The sequence below is a fragment of the Rhinoderma darwinii genome, chromosome 9 (assembly GCF_050947455.1).
Source record: "Rhinoderma darwinii isolate aRhiDar2 chromosome 9, aRhiDar2.hap1, whole genome shotgun sequence".
NCBI lineage: Eukaryota > Metazoa > Chordata > Amphibia > Anura > Rhinodermatidae > Rhinoderma > Rhinoderma darwinii.
Genome location: NC_134695.1, coordinates 72,059,727 through 72,080,258, shown reverse-complemented (window position 1 = coordinate 72,080,258; position 20,532 = coordinate 72,059,727). Strand labels below are relative to the sequence as shown.

At 42.1% G+C, this 20,532-nt stretch overlaps 1 protein-coding gene across 2 annotated transcripts in view; it reads right to left on the bottom strand.

Moving 5' to 3' along the window:
• BTBD10 (BTB domain containing 10) overlaps positions 1 to 11,726 on the bottom strand; it is a 40,145-nt gene extending 28,419 nt beyond the window's left edge. Inside the window, exons 1-2 of one of the 2 annotated variants that reach the window (XM_075838128.1) lie at positions 11,568 to 11,642; positions 1,009 to 1,155 (exon numbers count right to left, since the gene is read on the bottom strand). In XM_075838128.1, coding sequence (XP_075694243.1) covers positions 1,009 to 1,109 — 101 coding nt within the window. In that variant the 5' untranslated portion in view covers positions 1,110 to 1,155; positions 11,568 to 11,642. Of the gene's footprint in view, positions 1 to 1,008; positions 1,156 to 11,567 lie in introns of both variants that reach the window. The other variant, XM_075838129.1, reaches the window with a different exon arrangement.
• Positions 11,727 to 20,532: the final 8,806 nt, after the last annotated feature.

Genomic DNA, 20,532 nt, shown 5'->3' with positions numbered 1-20,532 from the left:
CAGCCGATGAATGAGCATTTACTCTTGTATCATCTGATTGTTGCCCTGTTTACACAAGGTAATGATCAGGAACGAGCGTTCAGATGAATGCTTGTTTGCCTGATCATTGGCCCATGTAAAAGGGCCTTTAGTTACCCACTGGTCTAACACAACCCCTGTTTCCCCTGGTTTTTAGATGACTTTAGAACTATTCAAGATGTTAGGATAAGAAATATTGATGCATGTTTTTCTCCATGGGTTGTGTCTGGTTTTGTAGCCATTTAAGTAAATGAAGTTGAGCTGCAATACCAGGACAGACCATGGACAAGAGTGGCACCATTTCTGGACAAAACAAGAACTACATTTTCTAACCCTGGACAACCGCTTCAATTTACAGGCCAGTTTTTAGGTTACTTAGCAACCAAAATCTGTCCAGCCCTCATCCGGTAAATGTTCAATAAACCAGCGTGGGTCCATTAATGGTAAACGGTATTTCGTTTTGTGCCACCTAAAATGCCAAAGCGAGACGTTCTAAGCGCAGTCAATCATTAACCGAAAGTCATGAGAAAGAGGTTAAAATGGGGATGTTTTTTGCAAAAGCGAGTGACACTACACATGCTGCCATAGAAAAGAGCAGTCAAATAAAGCAGATAATAGTGAAGAGCAAAGCTACATTCAGACCAGCGTGCCCAATTTGCGCGCGTAAAAAACGTTGCGTATTGGCATCAGTGTGCTTTGAGTGCGTCACGCGTTTTTCACGTCCGTGCAAGAATTTTTGTTTTTCCATTTATTTCTCTGCTTTTCTATGTAACGGATGCGTGAAACACGGACGACATCCGCGTGCTGTCCGTGACTTTCGCGCACCCATAGATTGACGCACAGCACACGGACGAGTATTACGCTCGTCTGAATGAGCCCTTAGACAGTGAATGATCATCATGCAATCGAATGCAGTCACAAGCAGCGGGGATCTAGGAGGTAGTGGATTGCACTATGTACATGAGGTGCCGCCAGCTTTCAAGTACCTACCTTGAGTGTTTGTATAGTTTACGAGGTCTATTACACAATTTCCGGTCCCAGTTCTCTGGATCACTGGAGTTACTGTCATAAGGATGGGGACGTCCAGCCATGCCACTCCCAGCTTCCTCACACTACTCTTCCGCAAGCACACATGACCTATATAACACAGCAGTATTGATCATAATACAGGCCATGCAGTGTGGAAGCAAGCTTACTGTTAGTAATCGTACCCTACGATAAAGCGACCGTCCACCCAGCTCCGAAGAACGGCCATAACCAGTAAACAGTGCGAGTATCTAATTACATGTATGGACAATGCAGGTAGGAAACAGAGAACACAGATAGGTAGAGAGCAAAGACAGCAGGACAATGGAGAAGCACTTGTTTATTGGCATGGTAGACGGGTGAGGGTGAACCAATATCTACCAACTTATTCCTAAAATGTAAGATCCCTTAGGTCAAGGTCTGTTCTGGCCCAGGTAGATGTCAAACCTAACGATAGAGAGTATGGGTCAGTTCACACGTAGCCTAAATAATGCAAATTTTCCTTAACAGATTTTGTTGCAGAAAAACTTCAGAATAATACAGTAGCAGCAGAATGGATGAGATTTGAACAAGTCCAATTCACACGCTGCGTAAATGAATTTGACCTGCGGTGCGGTTTTTGAATCCCCGGCATGTCAATTGTATTTGCGTAATCGCTGCTTTTTTGTTGCGGGTTTTCCCCCATTGAATTCAACGTGGAGGTAAAAACCAGCGATAAAATAGCAGACGTTGCGATTTTCGTGGTGGAAAAGTTTCTTCATCCAGGTCGGCCTTCTGGGATGACGATTCATCCCATGTGACCGCTGAAGCCAATCATCCCAGGAGGCCGGTCTGCAGGACATCAGAGGGTAAGTATGTCTCTGTATGTTATATATATATATATATATATATATATATATATATATATATATATACACACACACACATATATATATATATATATACACACATACATACACACACACATACAGTTTGCCGCAGCAGCTATACCGGCCGAAAAACTCCACCCCAATGCGGTTGTGTCCGGAACTCCCTGCGGCAAATAGTGCGGATACGCCGCGTGTTTTTATGCAGCTTATACGCCCTGTGTGAACATTGGATCACATGAGGGAAGTAAAATTGACAAAAAGAAGGAAGGATGGAACCCAGCATACAATACCTTCAAAGACCCCCAGAGGCCACACCGACTAAAACAGCCAACTTATTTAGAGGATTCTTTAATATTGGTCCAACCCACCGAATGACTACCATCAGAATCCAGGCAGAATATTTATACTGGGAATTTATAAGTATAATTATACATTTATAATCTATGCAGCAGTTTCTATACACATTCTCCTTGAAATCATCTTTTCACTAATGTAGGGCTGAAGGTGTAAGGAGCCACTGCCCTTCGTTCAATAGTATTCTGTCCTTCAAGTATCAGTGAACTTTATTTACTAAAGAAAAAAAGTTTCATCTTGATTTGCTAAACATACTAAAAGGTGAACATAGAAAGAGACACGGGCCATCATCTGCCGCCCACTCCGTGCTGTAGGGACGAGCAGTAAAATGAGCGCCAGGACACGTAGACTAAGTATTAACCTTTGTTTCTGTATTTTTCATTATAAATCGGGAGCGTGGGACGACTGGGGGAGATCGTCTACACTGAAGGAAAAACAGATAACGTGTTACGCATGCTGCAGGGCCTGAGGGGGCAGAGAATGGGATTTAAAGACCACCAAAGGTATGTCATGCTCCGCCCCCTCAGGGCGGCATTCATTTTTAATGGAGTGTTCCTTTAATGCTGAACTAGAAATGTTGACCTCTGGTGGGTTCTAAACAAATTACTTGTCTCGGTCTTGTAAGATGTCATTTGCTTCCAATGTAAATAATTAAATGATCTTGCCCCACAGTGAGGCCCCATGCACACGACCGTAAAAACGCCCAGAATTACGGGCCCATAGACTTCTATTGGCCACGGGTACCTTCTCGTTTGCTTACGGGAAGGTGCCCGGGCCGTTGAAAAATATAGAACGTGTCCTATTTCAGGCCGTAATTACGGCACGGGCATGCCCATAAGTCTACGTATGGTATTCACTGTCCAGTGGTAGTAACTGTCCAGGGTGCTGAAAGAGTTAAACGATCAGTGCTGGATAGAGAGAAGGGGCTGCAGTGATCAGAAGTAACTCTTTCAGCACCCTGGACAATGACTACCGCTGGACAGCGAGTACCATGCGTGGCGCTCACAATATAGATTTCTAATGTATCCTTCAAAAAAAAAAAAAAAAATACATACTTACCCAGAGCTTCTTCCTCCAGTCCGGCCGCCTGGGAGGACGTTTCATCCCATGTGACCGCTGCAGCCAATCAGAGGCTGCGGCGGTCACCTGGACTGCCGCGTCATGCAGGGTGGTCGGACTGGATTTCAAAAGAGGGACGTGTCACCAAGACAACGGCCGGGGTACGTATGAACTTATTTTTCTTTCTATTGCTGCGTTCCGCTGCGGAAACTCTGCCCGAAAGGGCTGCCCCTTCCCTCTATCCAGCACTGATAGAGAGAAGAAGCTGCCGATCAGTGCTGGATAGAGAGAAGAGGCTGCCGATCAGAGCTGGATAGAGAGAAATTAGTGATCAGTGCAGCGCAATATCTCTCTCTACGTGTAAAGAGAAGCAGAGAAAACAGGTCCGTAAATACGGGTGGAATACGGGTGACAAAGGACCCGTATTTACGCCAGTATTTACGGGAGGGAAAAAATATGGTCGTGTGCATGGGGCCTGACTGATCCTCTAATGTCATTTGGCACAAAATAATCTGAGATAGAAGATATAGATATATAGATACACACATACATACAGAGGAAGTGAGGCAGAGCTCATCACACGGCACAGCCTAGTAAACCCATATAATTGGATGTTCACGCTTTGCACTGCCAGACTGATAATTCAGCAATCATTAACCCGACCTTTATATAGAAATAAGCAACAACCAATTCTAGTCACAACTAGAAAAGTAATGAAATCCACCATTCATAAAACAAGCAGCAGCCACTACAACGCAGCAGGGAATTCAGAGAACTGCTCAGTAATGAACGTTCAATTATCCAGCGCTCAGGACATTCGTTTCTACAGTGCGGGTGCAATAACAAGATGTTTATAATGTCTGAGGCGCCATAAGTCCTTTACCAGCGGGTGATACAACCAGATCAGGCAGTGTCACATGTCACCACCCAAACATATCTGGGCCATTGCAAACCAACATTTGAGAAACTACAACTCCCAACATTCACTTATTCACTCATAAGGAAGCAGTGACGCAACATGCAAATCACAGTAATGCTGCGAATGTACGGCGACTTGCAGACGACCAAAAGTAGTTTTTGGCTCAGTTTTTTTTAGCCAAACATAGAAGTGGACGCAAAAGAAATGAGATGCACGAGTCTGTTCTCTAGGCTCCAGTCACACGACACGGAAAAAAACGGCCATTAAAAACTGATCAACTGTCAGGTTTTCATGGCCATTCTGCATCAGTGTCTCCAAAGTTTCATCCATTTCCAGTCCGTCTGTCCGGTTTTAATGGCCGTTAAAAGAAAAAGAACGGATTGAATTTCTCAGGGTATTTTCTGTCCCAACCCCCTGAAAACTCTACAGTGCCCATGTAGATAGTGCCACGATGTCCCTGTAGAAAGTGTCAGTGCCCACATAGATCGTGCCCACTGTAGATCGTACCACAGTGAAGTGCCATAGTCCTCACATGTAGATAGTGCCGCACCTCCCATATAGTGCCACAGTGCCCATGTAGATAGCGCCACCCCCACTGCAGACATCACCACCCCCATGTAGATAGCACTACTAACTCCCTGTAAAAGCGGAATCTTTCTGGCCGCGGATTCCGCTCATAGAATGAAATGAGAACCATATATGGACAGTGACGTCAGTGGCTTCCTCTAAGAGCGGAATCTCCATCGGCAGCACTCTCGCCTGGGATTCCAATCCAGCAGTAACCCCTTGACGTCACGGTCCATATATCCACAGGCAGGGGGTGCTAACTACTTGGAGGGGGGGGGGGTCAGATGGAGTCTCTGATGCCACTGTCTATATATGGACAGTGATGTAAAGGGCTTTCCCAAGACAGGGTTCACTGGACAGCAGTCTTGCGTTTCCATAGTTGAAAGCCCTCACTTCATATGGACAGCGATGTCAGGTAGCGCTGTGTGTGGGGAGTCCTCAGCCAGGATCATCCATTGACTCCTATGGGAGGCGTCTGGCCATGAAAAACGACCAAAAATAGGACATGTCCTATTTTTTGATGGCTGGTATTCACGGGCCGTTATAAAAAACGGCTGTGTGAATACACCCATAGAACTTCATTGTACTGAAAATTGACGTTTCTCACGATCGTGTGAATGTAGCCAGATTGCCTTCTCTTTGGATCCACTTCTGGTTTTGGATATGTTATTACCTTATAAGCCAGTTTTGCGCTGCTGCCCTTTCACAGCGGGTGCCAGGAGCGCTGCTGTGCAGGTAAACAACTTTAAAGGGGATGCAGCGCTAAACTAGTACTGTGGTCCTGTTATTGTCAGAACCGATTTGTTTCCCAGCAATGGGACCCCCATCGATCAGGACGTTATGGAACACCCTAGCGATCACTTTCTGTGATGGGAATAACCTTTTAATAGATACATCACCTGCAAAACCAAAGACTGAATTGCTTACAGACCCAGATCACAAGCAGAATAGGCAACTGCACAATACTGAACCCAAAATAGTACTATGTAGGTCAAACCGCTTTAAACGCTTACACTTTGGTCTTTGCACCGGTCTGACCCTGTCGGAGACAGATTAATGGTCCAAATCCCCCTGAGCCCACCTGTTCTACAAATGGTGACCCAGCAAATAATCCTACCTAAAAGTAGCCCTGTCTCCACCAAGAATTAAACTGAAAATTGAGGAGAAATAAAGATCTGTGTCCATCTGCCAGACAGCGAGCCCGTAATACAGAGCAAAGAAGATTGTACCAAGTAAGGCATAGTTCACACCTGCGTTGGGGTCCCGTTCTGACGGAGCATTGTGTACGAACGGGACCCCGAACAGAGACAAACTGATACAGACGGAAATCGTTTCCATCACCATTGATTTAAATGGTGACGGATGTGGTGCCCATGGTTTCCATTTGTCTCTGTAGTCGACTACGCTATTGCTTTCGGCAAAACGACGAGTCCGGTGCTCAGCAGAGACAAACGTAAGACATGGGCACTAGACCTGTCACCATTGAAATCAATGGTAATGGAAATTTCCGTCTCTGTCAGTTTGTGTCTGTTCAGGGTCCCGTTCTGACGGAAAGCTCCATTAGAATGGGACCCCAATGCAGATGTGATCGAGGCCTAACTAACTGTTATACAAGGTGGTATGAAGCCGTCCATACACATTTGATTTTTTCATGGGCAACCCTTTTTCTAGGAGTTGTCTTATCTATGGCAATATACTGTCCAACACCGTATAAGTAAAAACTACCATTAAACTTACATCACCTGTATTCTATCAATGGGGTGTACAGCACGGACGGGCAACGCATAATGCTGAATTTCTCTTGCAGCATCACCAGGATCCCACACAATCTCATGGGGTTGTCCAAGTCAGTCAACCTCTTTAAAGTAACGTTGCCTGTATCCCATCAATGGGGCGATCACCATGTGCGGACAGCCATCATAACAGCATCTCTGCTCTCTATAGAGTATAGGTAGCTGACATTTATATTCTGCGGTAGCGCTGGGAGACCAGCCATTCTCCTATTACCTCAATTGCTCCCCTTTGTAGACAGGAGAGAATAGTGCTAGGTGTGATATGCACAGGACATATCACATGTACAAAACTATAGAGAAAAACTTGTGGCATGCACCATTGCATGTATAGGCGGGATATTGCCTACGTACGGCAGGCATAGGTAACAGCTGCACAGCCTCCTGGATACGGTTCTGCCTTGTGCAGGCTAAAAAGTATACAAGTAAATTGCTGCAATTGCATAACAAACAAGGTGGACATTTAACCGAATCGGGACTTTTACACATTTAATATAATAAACTATCCGGTATTCACCCCAACCCCGGCACAGCAGCTCTGTTCCCCGCCGCTGCGGTCCTGCGCTGTTCATCAGTCACGCGCTGCCGCCCATCACTGACCTCAGTGTCATTTATGGCAGCATCAGTGCTAAAGCCTGTGATTGGTGGCAGCGGAAAGTTACTGATGAACTCCACGTGACCGTGGCAGGAGCTTCCGTGATCGAAGAAACGGCGAATGGTGGGGATGGGGGGGGGCATTTCAGGGGTTAATACCGGATAGTTTATTATTTTATAGTATTCCCTGCCCTAGAACACTATTCTTAAAACTTCCGGATAACCTCTATAAATAAAGGATACTGCCTTCCAAATTTCTGTTATTTATTATGACTGTTCATCTGAAAACACACAGATATTTTGCTACAAGTAGTAAAAAATAAATACAAATTAGTTTTTGCATTGGACATTCTTTGAGGATTGATTTTTTTAAATTAATCCAAGTAGTCACCAGGAGAAAAAAAAAAAATGAAATCTTCTGACGACAGATTAAACCTCCATCTGTCGAAAATAATTGTGTTGTCACAGTCCATTGAAACAATGATTATTAGGCAAGAGCTTCACAGCGACATGACGGCGCCAGCGAGTTACGTTAAAATTGGGGGAATCACCGTAACTTCAGGATTTCCCCAAAAGAAAAACAGTCAATGCAAAAAATGTTGGATGAGGCCGTGTCGCCCTAACCAAACGTTACTGCATTATCTGTAAGTCAATTTGATAAGGTGACTAGAATAGTTTAGGAACCTGCATAAATTGTAACAGAACACCATCCCGACTCCTAAAACAAACACGCTCCCCTGTCAGACTACTCAAACATGCACACTGGCATAGGGAAAGTGGATAAGTGGCTGCCGGATACCCTTGATGCCGCTTATCTCCAGGGGAAACAAAGAATCCTGCATGCCGATCCTCGTTTCCCCTGACAGCAGACTTTGGGGGAATTTGTGCTGTCCCCATATAAACTACAATATCCAAGTGAAACATTTATGACGTATCTAACTCTGGGACCACGCACCTACTTCGGGGGTCAAGCAACCCCCGTCCCAACAGGTGAGGCAGCTACCAGCTTCGGCTGTTTTTGTAAACCCATTAGAAAAGGAGGGGGCAGCGCACACTCGTCCATTCATTCTCTGCCTTAGGCCTCAAGCACAAATCCATTCCAAATATACAGCCGCGAAACACGGACTGCACGTGGATGGCTTCCGTGTACAGTCCGTTGTTTTAACAGACCAGATGAATAGACCGGGCAAGACTGACCCGCAAAAAAACGGACAGGAATAGGACATGTTCTATTTCCGTTAGAAGGGCTACATGCTTACGTTAAAAAAAAAAACAGAAGTGTGCACGGCCCCTTAGAAACGAATGGGATATTCGCTCTGGGACCTGACCCATCAGACATATATGGCATATCCCACGGAAATGCCATGGAATATCCCCTTCAGGCTGGGATGACCGGACCACAGCCCAGATTACAAATAAACACTGTACAATGTAACTAAAGGCGGCTCAGCAAAGATAAAACACAGTGCGTAATAAAGCAAGAAAACGGGGAAGATCAAACAAACTGAAACAATCCCCCGCATAATATCCTCACGATTCCGGCTTTCTATTGTGTGCTGGATTTCTCATTTCCTTATAAAGTCAAAAGAGCCAATAGAAGAACAGCACAAAACAGACCCAGCCGCACGCTCACAGACTACGGGACATACGGTCCGAGGCCGTGGTTAGAGGGCGCAACGGTCGCACAACTGGCGTGACTCATTGTGGCGCTGCACGTGACACGCGACTTGTACTCCTTAGGTTAGATTCTCACGAGCTTTGCGCATCTCGGACGTGAATCCCTGTGGGACGCGTGATCACGTATCCCCCATAGACCAGCGTACACGGAGGGATGCGTGAAGCGCCAAAAAATAGGACACGTCCTAATTTCTCATGGACCCTTCACACGGCCGTTGTTTCAGCTGGTCTTCGAAGGACAATGTGACAAGATGAAATCATAGGGTACACGAAAAAACAGAGCTCGTCATATCAGATATAATATATAATCTTCAAAGATTCCCGTATTTTACTATATTACAGTGACAGGTCCCACATCTAGTCACCGCGCGCCCTGCAACGTCGCCACCACGAGATGGGGGGGCAACAAATCCAGAGAACATGGAACTGGTCCCCACAAGATACAGGGACCGCAGCGTTGGGGAGGAGACCCCCTCATTCCTAATACAGGCACAGAACTATTTACACAGGACGTATCTCAACCATATACTCTACTAACGCCCCAGAAACAGCAAACACCCCGAGTAATGTTACTGTACCCCCAATCCTGCCACACATCCCCCCACCAATGCTGTCACACTCCACATATCCCCCCCACCAATCCTGTCACACTCCACATATCCCCCCCCACCAATCCTGTCACACTCCACATATCCCCCCCCACCAATCCTGTCACACTCCACATATCCCCCCCCACCAATCCTGTCACACTCCACATATCCCCCCCCACCAATCCTGTCACACTCCACATATCCCCCCCCACCAATCCTGTCACACTCCACATATCCCCCCCACCAATCCTGTCACACTCCACATATCTCCCCCCACCAATCCTGTCACACTCCACATATCTCCCCCCCTACCAATCCTGTCACACTCCACATATCCCCCCCCCACCAATCCTGTCACACTCCACATATCTCCCCCCCTACTAATCCTGCCACACTCCACATATCCCCCCACCACCAATCCTGCCACACTCCACATATCCCCCCCACCAATCCTGTCACACTCCACATATCTCCCCCCCTACCAATCCTGCCACACTCCACATATCCCCCCACCACCAATCCTGCCACACTCCACATATCCCCCCCCCCACCAATCCTGTCACACTCCACATATCCCACCACCAATCCTGCCACACTCCACATATCCCCCCCCACCAATCCTGTCACACTCCACATATCCCCCCCCCACCAATCCTGCCACACTCCACATATCCCCCCCCACCAATCCTGTCACACTCCACATATCCCCCCCCACCAATCCTGTCACACTCCACATATCCCCCACCAATCCTGTCACACTCCACATATCACCCACCAATCCTGTCACACTCCACATATCCCCCCCCCACCAATCCTGTCACACTCCACATATCCCCCCCCACCAATCCTGTCACACTCCACATATCCCCCCCCACCAATCCTGTCACACTCCACATATCCCCCCCCCACCAATCCTGTCACACTCCACATATCCCCCCCCCACCAATCCTGTCACACTCCACATATCCCCCCCACCAATCCTGTCACACTCCACATATCCCCCCCACCAATCCTGTCACACTCCACATATCCCCCCACCACCAATCCTGCCACACCACATATCCCCCCACCACCAATCCTGTCACACCACATATCCCCCCACCACCAATCCTGTCACACTCCACATATCCCCCCCACCAATCCTGTCACACTCCACATATCCCCCCCCCCAATCCTGCCACACTCCACATATCCCCCCCCACCAATCCTGTCACACTCCACATATCCACCACCAATCCTGCCACACTCCACATATCCCCCCCCCACCAATACTGTCACACTCCACATATCCACCACCAATCCTGCCACACTCCACATATCCACCACCAATCCTGCCACACTCCACATATCCCCCCCCCACCAATCCTGTCACACTCCACATATCCCCCCCCCCACCACCAATCCTGTCACACTCCACATATCCCCCACCACCAATCCTGTCACACACCACATATCCCCCCACCACCAATCCTGTCACACTCCACATATCCCCCCCCCACCAATCCTGTCACACTCCACATATTCCCCCCCCCCCACCAATCCTGTCACACTCCACATATCCCCCCCCCACCAATCCTGTCACACTCCACATATCCCCCCCCCCAATCCTGCCACACTCCACATATCCCCCCCCCCCAATCCTGCCACACTCCACATATCCCCCCCCCCCACCAATCCTGTCACACTCCACATATCCACCACCAATCCTGCCACACTCCACATATCCCCCCCCCCCACCAATACTGTCACACTCCACATATCCCCCCACCACCAATCCTGTCACACTCCACATATCCCCCCACCACCAATCCTGTCACACTCCACATACGTTGCCTGTTCTGCACAAACCGGTCATCCAGAGACCGTGCTGCTCCCCCTAAGCCTGTGAACTCCTATATGTCATTCCTGTCACCCCAAGACAATCACCCCCCACACACTGCTACTCAACCCACCATTCCGGTCAGCCCCTGCTCCTCCAACGCTGCAGCCCCCCTCCCCCATATCCTGTCACTCATAACACATACGAAGCTCCACGCCGGCCTACAATAATCCTGGGGTTCTAACCCACTGCCCCGCACCATACCGAGGCCCCCGTTATTCTCACCTTCCGTCTACTCTACGACGCCATATCGACCGCTCACTCCAGGCACCAAGATATGAAAACCGCTGTGCAGTCTCTGCGTCACCGCAAACACTGGCTGCGTAATCTCGCGGGAACGGGCTAATGTCCTGCGGGGAGCGGAAAACTCGCGAGAACTGCGGAACGACTGTTTTAGACTGCAGTAAAATCTCACGAGAATACAGACAAAATCTCGCGTGATTCTTCTCTATGACATTCCAGAGCTGAGTGACAGGTAATAAGAGAATGCGGAGGAGAATACTGCGGCGTTATCACATGACTCCTCCTACTATCACATGACTCCTCCTACTACTCACTACATCACGTGATGTGTGTTATGTCACTCGGACTGTAGTTTTATTCTTGTCCATAGGGGGCAGTATTATATAGTTATATCCTTGTATATAGGGAGCTGTATTATAGTAGATATATTCTTATATATAGGAGGCAGTATTATAGTAGATATATTCTTGTATATAGGGGGCAGTATTATAGTAGATATATTCTTGTCCCTAGGGGGCAGTATTATAGTAGTTATATTCTTGTATATAGGGGTAGTATTATAGTAGTTATATTCTTGTATATAGGGGGCAGTATTATAGTAGTTATATTCTTGTATATAGGGGGCAGTATTATAGTAGTTATATTCTTGTATATAGGGGGCAGTATTATAGTAGTTATATTCTTGTATATAGGGGCAGTATTATAGTAGTTATATTCTTGTATATAGGAGCAGTATTATAGTAGTTATATTCTTGTATATAGGGGCAGTATTATAGTAGTTATATTCTTGTATATAGGGGCAGTATTATAGTAGTTATATTCTTGTATATAGGAGCAGTATTATAGTAGTTATATTCTTGTATATAGGAGCAGTATTATAGTAGTTATATTCTTGTATATAGGGGGCAGTATTATAGTAGTTATATTCTTGTATATAGGGGTAGTATTATAGTAGTTATATTCTTGTATATAGGGGGCAGTATTATAGTAGTTATATTCTTGTATATAGGGGGCAGTATTATAGTAGTTATATTCTTGTATATAGGGAGCAGTATTATAGTAGTTATATTCTTGTATATAGGAGCAGTATTATAGTAGTTATATTCTTGTATATAGGGGGCAGTATTATAGTAGTTATATTCTTGTATATAGGGGGCAGTATTATAGTAGTTATATTCTTGTATATAGGGGGCAGTATTATAGTAGTTATATTCTTGTATATAGGGGGCAGTATTATAGTAGTTATATTCTTGTATATAGGGGGCAGTATTATAGTAGTTATATTCTTGTATATACGGGCAGTATTATAGTAGTTATATTCTTGTATATAGGGGGCAGTATTATAGTAGTTATATTCTTGTATATAGGAGGCAGTATTACAGTAGTTATATTCTTGTATATAGGGGGCAGTGTTATAGTAGTTATATTCTTGTATATGGGGAGCAGTATTATAGTAGTTATATTCTTGTATATAGGGGCAGTATTATAGTAGCTATATTCTTGTATATAGGGAGCAGTATTATAGTAGTTATATTCTTGTATATAGGGCAGTATTATAGTAGTTATATTCTTGTATATAGGAGCAGTATTATAGTAGTTATATTCTTGTATATAGGAGCAGTATTATAGTAGTTATATTCTTGTATATAGGGGCAGTATTATAGTAGTTATATTCTTGTATATAGGGGGCAGTATTATAGTAGTTATATTCTTGTATATAGGGGGCAGTATTATAGTAGCTATATTCTTGTATATAGGGAGCAGTATTATAGTAGTTATATTTTTGTATATAGGAGCAGTACTATAGTAGTTATATTCTTGTATATAGGGGGCAGTATTATAGTAGTTATATTCTTGTATATAGGGGGCAGTATTATAGTAGTTATATTCTTGTATATAGGGGCAGTATTATAGTAGTTACATTCTTGTATATAGGAGGCAGTATTACAGTAGTTATATTCTTGTATATAGGGGGCAGTGTTATAGTAGTTATATTCTTGTATATGGGGAGCAGTATTATAGTAGTTATATTCTTGTATATAGGGGCAGTATTATAGTAGCTATATTCTTGTATATAGGGAGCAGTATTATAGTAGTTATATTCTTGTATATAGGGCAGTATTATAGTAGTTATATTCTTGTATATAGGAGCAGTATTATAGTAGTTATATTCTTGTATATAGGAGCAGTATTATAGTAGTTATATTCTTGTATATAGGGGCAGTATTATAGTAGTTATATTCTTGTATATAGGGGGCAGTATTATAGTAGTTATATTCTTGTATATAGGGGGCAGTATTATAGTAGCTATATTCTTGTATATAGGGAGCAGTATTATAGTAGTTAGATTTTTGTATATAGGAGCAGTACTATAGTAGTTATATTCTTGTATATAGGGGGCAGTATTATAGTAGTTATATTCTTGTATATAGGGGGCAGTATTATAGTAGTTATATTCTTGTATATAGGGGGCAGTATTATAGTATTATATTCTTGTATATAGGAGCAGTATTATAGTAGTTATATTCTTGTATATAGGGGCAGTATTATAGTAGTTATATTCTTGTATATAGGGGCAGTATTATAGTAGTTATATTCTTGTATATAGGAGGCAGTATTATAGGAGTTATATTCTTGTATATAGGAGGCAGTATTATAGTAGTTATATTCTTGTATATAGGAGCAGTATTATAGTAGTTATATTCTTGTATATAGGGGCAGTATTATAGTAGTTATATTCTTGTATATAGGGGGCAGTATTATAGTAGTTATATTCTTGTATATGGGGAGCAGTATTATAATAGTTATATTCTTGTATATAGGGGGCAGTATTATAGTAGTTATATTCTTGTATATAGGGGCAGTATTATAGTAGTTATATTCTTGTATATAGGAGGCAGTATTATAGGAGTTATATTCTTGTATATAGGGGCAGTATTATAGTAGTTATATTCTTGTATATAGGGGCAGTATTATAGTAGTTATATTCTTGTATATAGGAGGCAGTATTATAGGAGTTATATTCTTGTATATAGGGGCAGTATTATAGTAGTTATATTCTTGTATATAGGAGGCAGTATTATAGGAGTTATATTCTTGTATATAGGAGGCAGTATTATAGTAGTTATATTCTTGTATATAGGAGCAGTATTATAGTAGTTATATTCTTGTATATAGGAGCAGTATTATAGTAGTTATATTCTTGTATATAGGGGCAGTATTATAGTAGTTATATTCTTGTATATAGGGGGCAGTATTATAGTAGTTATATTCTTGTATATAGGGGCAGTATTATAGTAGTTATATTCTTGTATATAGGAGCAGTATTATAGTAGTTATATTCTTGTATATAGGGGCAGTATTATAGTAGTTATATTCTTGTATATAGGAGCAGTATTATAGTAGTTATATTCTTGTATATGGGGCAGTATTATAGTAGTTATATTCTTGTATATAGGGGCAGTATTATAATAGTTATATTCTTGTATATAGGGGGCAGTATTATAGTAGTTATATTCTTGTATATAGGGGCAGTATTATAGTAGTTATATTCTTGTATATAGGGGCAGTATTATAGTAGTTATATTCTTGTATATAGGAGGCAGTATTATAGGAGTTATATTCTTGTATATAGGGGCAGTATTATAGGAGTTATATTCTTGTATATACGAGCAGTATTATAGTAGTTATATTCTTGTATATGGGGCAGTATTATAGTAGTTATATTCTTGTATATGGGGAGCAGTATTATAATAGTTATATTCTTGTATATAGGGGGCAGTATTATAGTAGTTATATTCTTGTATATAGGGGCAGTATTATAGTAGTTATATTCTTGTATATAGGAGGCAGTATTATAGGAGTTATATTCTTGTATATAGGGGCAGTATTATAGTAGTTATATTCTTGTATATAGGGGCAGTATTATAGTAGTTATATTCTTGTATATAGGAGGCAGTATTATAGGAGTTATATTCTTGTATATAGGGGCAGTATTATAGTAGTTATATTCTTGTATATAGGAGGCAGTATTATAGGAGTTATATTCTTGTATATAGGGGCAGTATTATAGTAGTTATATTCTTGTATATAGGGGGCAGTATTATAGTAGTTATATTCTTGTATATAGGGGGCAGTATTATAGTAGTTATATTCTTGTATATAGGGGGCAGTATTATAGTATTATATTCTTGTATATAGGAGCAGTATTATAGTAGTTATATTCTTGTATATAGGGGCAGTATTATAGTAGTTATATTCTTGTATATAGGGGCAGTATTATAGTAGTTATATTCTTGTATATAGGAGGCAGTATTATAGGAGTTATATTCTTGTATATAGGAGGCAGTATTATAGTAGTTATATTCTTGTATATAGGAGCAGTATTATAGTAGTTATATTCTTGTATATAGGGGCAGTATTATAGTAGTTATATTCTTGTATATAGGGGGCAGTATTATAGTAGTTATATTCTTGTATATGGGGAGCAGTATTATAATAGTTATATTCTTGTATATAGGGGGCAGTATTATAGTAGTTATATTCTTGTATATAGGGGCAGTATTATAGTAGTTATATTCTTGTATATAGGAGGCAGTATTATAGGAGTTATATTCTTGTATATAGGGGCAGTATTATAGTAGTTATATTCTTGTATATAGGGGCAGTATTATAGTAGTTATATTCTTGTATATAGGAGGCAGTATTATAGGAGTTATATTCTTGTATATAGGGGCAGTATTATAGTAGTTATATTCTTGTATATAGGAGGCAGTATTATAGGAGTTATATTCTTGTATATAGGAGGCAGTATTATAGTAGTTATATTCTTGTATATAGGAGCAGTATTATAGTAGTTATATTCTTGTATATAGGAGCAGTATTATAGTAGTTATATTCTTGTATATAGGGGCAGTATTATAGTAGTTATATTCTTGTATATAGGGGGCAGTATTATAGTAGTTATATTCTTGTATATAGGGGCAGTATTATAGTAGTTATATTCTTGTATATAGGAGCAGTATTATAGTAGTTATATTCTTGTATATAGGGGCAGTATTATAGTAGTTATATTCTTGTATATAGGAGCAGTATTATAGTAGTTATATTCTTGTATATGGGGCAGTATTATAGTAGTTATATTCTTGTATATAGGGGCAGTATTATAATAGTTATATTCTTGTATATAGGGGGCAGTATTATAGTAGTTATATTCTTGTATATAGGGGCAGTATTATAGTAGTTATATTCTTGTATATAGGGGCAGTATTATAGTAGTTATATTCTTGTATATAGGAGGCAGTATTATAGGAGTTATATTCTTGTATATAGGGGCAGTATTATAGGAGTTATATTCTTGTATATACGAGCAGTATTATAGTAGTTATATTCTTGTATATGGGGCAGTATTATAGTAGTTATATTCTTGTATATGGGGAGCAGTATTATAATAGTTATATTCTTGTATATAGGGGGCAGTATTATAGTAGTTATATTCTTGTATATAGGGGCAGTATTATAGTAGTTATATTCTTGTATATAGGAGGCAGTATTATAGGAGTTATATTCTTGTATATAGGGGCAGTATTATAGTAGTTATATTCTTGTATATAGGGGCAGTATTATAGTAGTTATATTCTTGTATATAGGAGGCAGTATTATAGGAGTTATATTCTTGTATATAGGGGCAGTATTATAGTAGTTATATTCTTGTATATAGGAGGCAGTATTATAGGAGTTATATTCTTGTATATAGGGGCAGTATTATAGTAGTTATATTCTTGTATATAGGGGCAGTATTATAGTAGTTATATTCTTGTATATAGGAGGCAGTATTATAGGAGTTATATTCTTGTATATAGGGGCAGTATTATAGTAGTTATATTCTTGTATATAGGAGGCAGTATTATAGGAGTTATATTCTTGTATATAGGGGCAGTATTATAGTAGTATGATTTTCATGGTAGCATAAAATATGAAAACAGCCAACAAACAAACGTTTGCTCATTCGTCGGCTGTGCACTGCCATTTAGTTTGTACAAACGCTCATTCGCCCAATCATTGGCATGTGTAAATGAGTCTTTAGTCTGGATGTGGCTTCTTCCGGCCCCCTCAGGGGATTCCAGGTGGGGGTGCTAGAGGGGGAGTGTCCCCCAAATATAAGACATTTATGACATATCCTATGGATATACCATGAGGGTAAGTTCGCACGGCTTATTTTCAGCCGTTTTTCGGGCTGTAAACGCCCTGAAAAATGGCTGAAAAAACTGAAGCTGAACGCTTCCAAACATCTGCCCATTGATTTCAATGGGAAAAACGGCATTTCATTCAGACGGGACGTTTTTTTACGCGGTCGTTTGAAAACACTGTGCGTAAAAAAACGCCTGGTAAAAAAAAGTGCATGTCACTTCTTGAGCTATTTTTGGAGCCGTTTTTCATTGGGTCAATAGAAAAACAGCTCCAAAAACGGCCGCAAAAAACGCATCAAAAAATACTGGATGATTAAAAAACGGCTCAAAATCAGTGGCTGTTTTCCCTTGAAAAGCTCCGTATTTTACAGCCATTTTTTGTTTAGCGTGAACCTAGCCTAAAAGTCTAAAATGGGAAAACCCACAGAGTACTTGTATTGTAAAATATAATATCTGGAAAGCCTAAAGGCGCCAAAGGTGACACCAAAATCAGCACTGTGGCCGTTGTTCTGATTTCAGGTAAATGTGTCTCCACTAATATAAAACTTCTTGTGTATTTATTGTGTATGTGAATTGTACATTACATGTAAGGGCTCGTCCACACGTAGCGGAATTGCGGATGGAAAATACGCAGCAGAATACAGTAACAGCAAAGTGGATGAGATTTAACAAATCTCATCCACACGCTTGAGAAAATTTCCGAGCTGAAATTGACCTGCGGTGCGTATTTTTTGTACTGCAGCGTGTCAATTCCTGCTGCGGAAACTGGACTGAATTGCTGTGTTTTTCAGAGGAGACGTCACCATCTCCCAACATTGAGAGAAATCCGCACCAATTTCTGTACTAAAAACTGCAGGAAATGGTGCGGTTTTACCGCAGTAGAATTTATGCTAGTTTCTGCGGAATTGCTGCAGAAATTTTCTGCAGCGATTCCATGACGTGTGAACAGGCCCTTACAAGTAATATTTTTTTCTACGATAACAGTATATTAACTTAGTAGGATTGTACGTTATGCAACTCTTCTCACGTTGCACTCGCCTGGTTCTATTTTAGGTAACATGTGTCATATGTTATTTTTATTATCCCGTGGTAAAGCACTGCAAGAATGCTCCTGTTATATCTGTATGATAATAAACCTCACTGCATGTCAGACGCTCAAAAGGGTCATTTTATATTAAACTTAACAGCCCTTTTTATGGGATATAGGGTAACTTTACCGTTCTCAACCAGATATCAAATATGGAGTAAAGCTGTGATCACGCTCGTCCGCTGTTTGGGTCAGGTTCTGGTGATTATAAAAACAAATCCCATCGAGCCCAGTGGGACACTAAACAAAAAATCTGCATCAATCAGACTTTTTGGGCTTATAGTTGATCTGCCATAAGAACTTTTTTTCCCTCCGTTAACCCACTTGAAGTACAGGTCTTGCTTTGTAATATCGGCCAAAGTGCCTCCAGCATCGTGGCCCCATTAAGGCTGGGTTCACACGACCTATTTTCAGGCGTAAACGAGGCGTATTATGCCTCGATTTACGCCTGAAAATACGGCTCCAATACGTCTGCAAACATCTGCCCATTCATTTGAATCGGTTTGCCGACGTACTGTGCAGACGACCTGTAATTTACACGTCATCGTTTGACAGCTGTCAAACGACGACGCGTAAAAATACAGCCTCGTCAAAAGAAGTGCAGGACACATATACATTATATGCAGGACACTTCTTTGGACGTAATTTGAGCCGTTTTTCATTGAATTCAATGAAGAACAGCTCAAAATTACGGCCGTCAATGACGCCTCGCAAAATGCGAGGAGGAGCAATTACGTCTGAAATGACGGAGCTGTTTTCTCCTGAAAACAGCTCAGTAAAGTCAGACATAATCGTCAATATCGTGTGCACATACCCTAACAGTGCAAGCCAAATGCCTGCCACAAAGAGTATTAACAGAGTCCAACCCTGTAAATAATGCCAGCAGAGTGCCCCTATAAACAATAGTGTCTGCAAAGTACCCCAGATAAATAGTGCTAAAGAAGTATACAGCCATTGAATTAAAGGGATTGTACCAGAATTGACAATAATCATCTGTCCACAGGATAAATAATAATTGTCTGATTGCTGGGGCCCCACTGCTGTCACCCCTGCCGATCGTGGGAACAGGGGTCTACAACCCCCGTTACTACTCACTGCACCCTTTGCAGTGAGGAGTGTCTTTAAGGGCATGACCACACATGGCGGAATTCCTCCGCAACTGTCCGCATCAATGCCGCACAGAATCTGCGTTGCAGATTCTGCAGCGGATCTGCACAAAATGTGCAGAAAATTGATGCGGACTGGCCGCTGCGGACTGCAGGAAAAGTGCTTCTCTTCTCCCTATTCAGTGCAGGATAGAGAGAAGGGACAGCACTTTCCCTAGTGAAAGTCAAAGAAATTCATACTTACCGCCCGTTGTCTTGGTGACGCGTCCCTCTTTCGGCATCCGGCCCGACCTCCCTGGATGACGCTCCAGTCCATGTGACCGCTGCAGCCTGTGCTTGGCCTGTGATTGGCTGCAGCCGTCACTTACACTGAAACGTCATCCTGGGAGGCCGGACTGGAGACAGACGCAGGGAGTTCTCGGTAAGTATGAACTTATCTATTTTTTTACAGATACATGTATATTGAGATCGGTAGTCACTGTCCCGGGTGCAGAAACAGTTACTGCCGATCGCGTAACTCTTTCAGCACCCTGGACAGTGACTATTTACAGACGTCTCCTAGCAAC